At 43.6% G+C, this 1887-nt stretch overlaps 1 protein-coding gene across 1 annotated transcript; it reads right to left on the reverse strand.

Moving 5' to 3' along the window:
* Positions 1-459: 459 nt before the first annotated feature.
* Positions 460-1352, reverse strand: LOC147628162 (RING-H2 finger protein ATL16-like). Its single transcript, XM_086814109.1, has one exon. It carries the CDS (start codon positions 1269-1271, stop codon positions 780-782), a length of 492 nt encoding a protein of 163 aa, XP_086670235.1. The 5' UTR covers positions 1272-1352; the 3' UTR covers positions 460-779.
* Between the last annotated feature and the right edge of the window lie 535 nt (positions 1353-1887).

Below are 1887 nucleotides of genomic sequence, written 5' to 3' on the forward strand. Positions count from 1 at the left end.
TTCAAGGAAGTTGAGAATGAGCAACTCAATACTCCAAACTACCCTTATCATGACTCATCTTCCTCGTGAACACATAACAAAATTTCAAATGCATGGCTACCAAAGAAAAGTTAAACCTTCAAGGAAGTTGAGAATGAGCAAGTCACTATTCCAAACTACCCTTATCATTATGACTCAAAGGTCATGCCCACAGTAGAGAGGAAAGGGTTTTCTTTGATTCTTATCATTGTATGTGTAATGCTCTTAATAAATGCATATGCAATTATGCACATTGTACGATATATACACAATCTATATCGATATAAAATGTTCTTTAAGTCCTTTTATTTCCTTTGTGACTTAATGGGTATGCTAATGTTTGATTAATAGATCAACAAACAAAGCAACAAGACATATGTGTTAACATTTCAGTCAAGAGCCGCCATACAGAGTTTACCAACAAGTGGGCATTTCCTTTTACAAGAAATACAACACCTTAGCATTGGTGGTGTTAAAACTTATGGCATTTTAAAAGAAATACATTTCACCACTGGTGGTGTACTGATCTAAGAATTGTTGTTGAAAGAGTTCCGTCCCGTAGACAGAGAAGTGGTATTAAAAGGCATACACATTTCCTTTTAAAAGAAATAGAGCATTTTAGCATTGGTGGTGGTGTAACCTATGGCATTGTAAAACTTTATATATTTAAGTTCTGTGACAAGGTATGTCCACAAGTCATGGACGTAGAGCAACATAAAGGGTTCAAAAGAATAATTAAAAAAAGGGGTTCGTGACAATAGCTATAGAACGTTTGAGGGCGAAGGGGAGGAGGTGGCGGTCGGCGTAGGAGGGAGAGGGAAGAAGGTGCGGCAGAGGGGGCAGGACGCGTTCGAGGGAAGCCAGCCGTCGATGCACGGAGCATGGAACGCGTGGCCGCAATCGGGGAGCAGCCGGAGGGTCTCGCCATCTTGGTAGTCGGCCAGGCAGATGGAGCAGCAAGAGGATCCGTGCCTCTCCTCCCCCACACGCGCCGCACGTGCAGGAGAAGACCTTTCCTTGTACACGATCTTGGGGAAGCTCTCCATTGCCAAAGCTCCATCAACAATTGGCCACTCACTGCTGCTGTTGGTGGTGTTGTTGCTGCTGCTGCTGTGGTGGCTTCTGCCTCTGCCTCTAGCCGCTCGTGCGAATCTCACCCTCACACACGCGCGCAGCCTCAGACAGATCGACAACAGCACCATCAAACCCACTGCCCCAAAGAAAACCCCCGAGACGATGCTCACCCTCTCCATCTTTCCCTCAATTCTCCTCCTCTGCTCGGTCTGATCATCTCTCTCTCTCTCTGTGTGTGTGTGTGTGTCCTACATATGAAAGGTCCTCGAGAGTCTATAGTTCGGTTGGCCTCCCAACATAAGCCCTCCCCTGCTTGAACATGAAAAAAAAATCCTAATATATTATATATACATGAATAATCCTCAAATAATAGCCATAGCCATTGGACTTTTCCCTTGAAAATGCTCCTTGTGTAGAATCTTCAAAGCGATAGCCCTCCTTACCATCCTAAAGAATGCCCAAACAAGGGCCCTACTCAATTTTGGTCTTGACTTGAAAAAGCTTTCTTACTTTCATAGACACTTGTTTATTGAGCTTCAAAATGTCATTGAGAGTCTGAATTGGAAGGTTGTGTAATGGGCCTTGCAACATAAGCCCTCCTTTTAGTGGACTTGAGCATGAAATATTCACTTAGCTTGTAATTTTGGTCTCGAACTTGAAAATGCACGCTTACATACATACATAGAAAGAGCTTCGAAATGTCATGGTTGAGAGTTTGATTTTGAAGGTTGTGCAATGGGGCTTCCAACATAAGCCCTCCTCAAAGTGGTGTTGAGCATGAAGTACCTTCCAACA

Source organism: Cibotium barometz, chromosome 19 (assembly GCF_041138505.1).
Source record: "Cibotium barometz isolate CiBa-2024 chromosome 19, ASM4113850v1, whole genome shotgun sequence".
Lineage (NCBI taxonomy): Eukaryota > Viridiplantae > Streptophyta > Polypodiopsida > Cyatheales > Cibotiaceae > Cibotium > Cibotium barometz.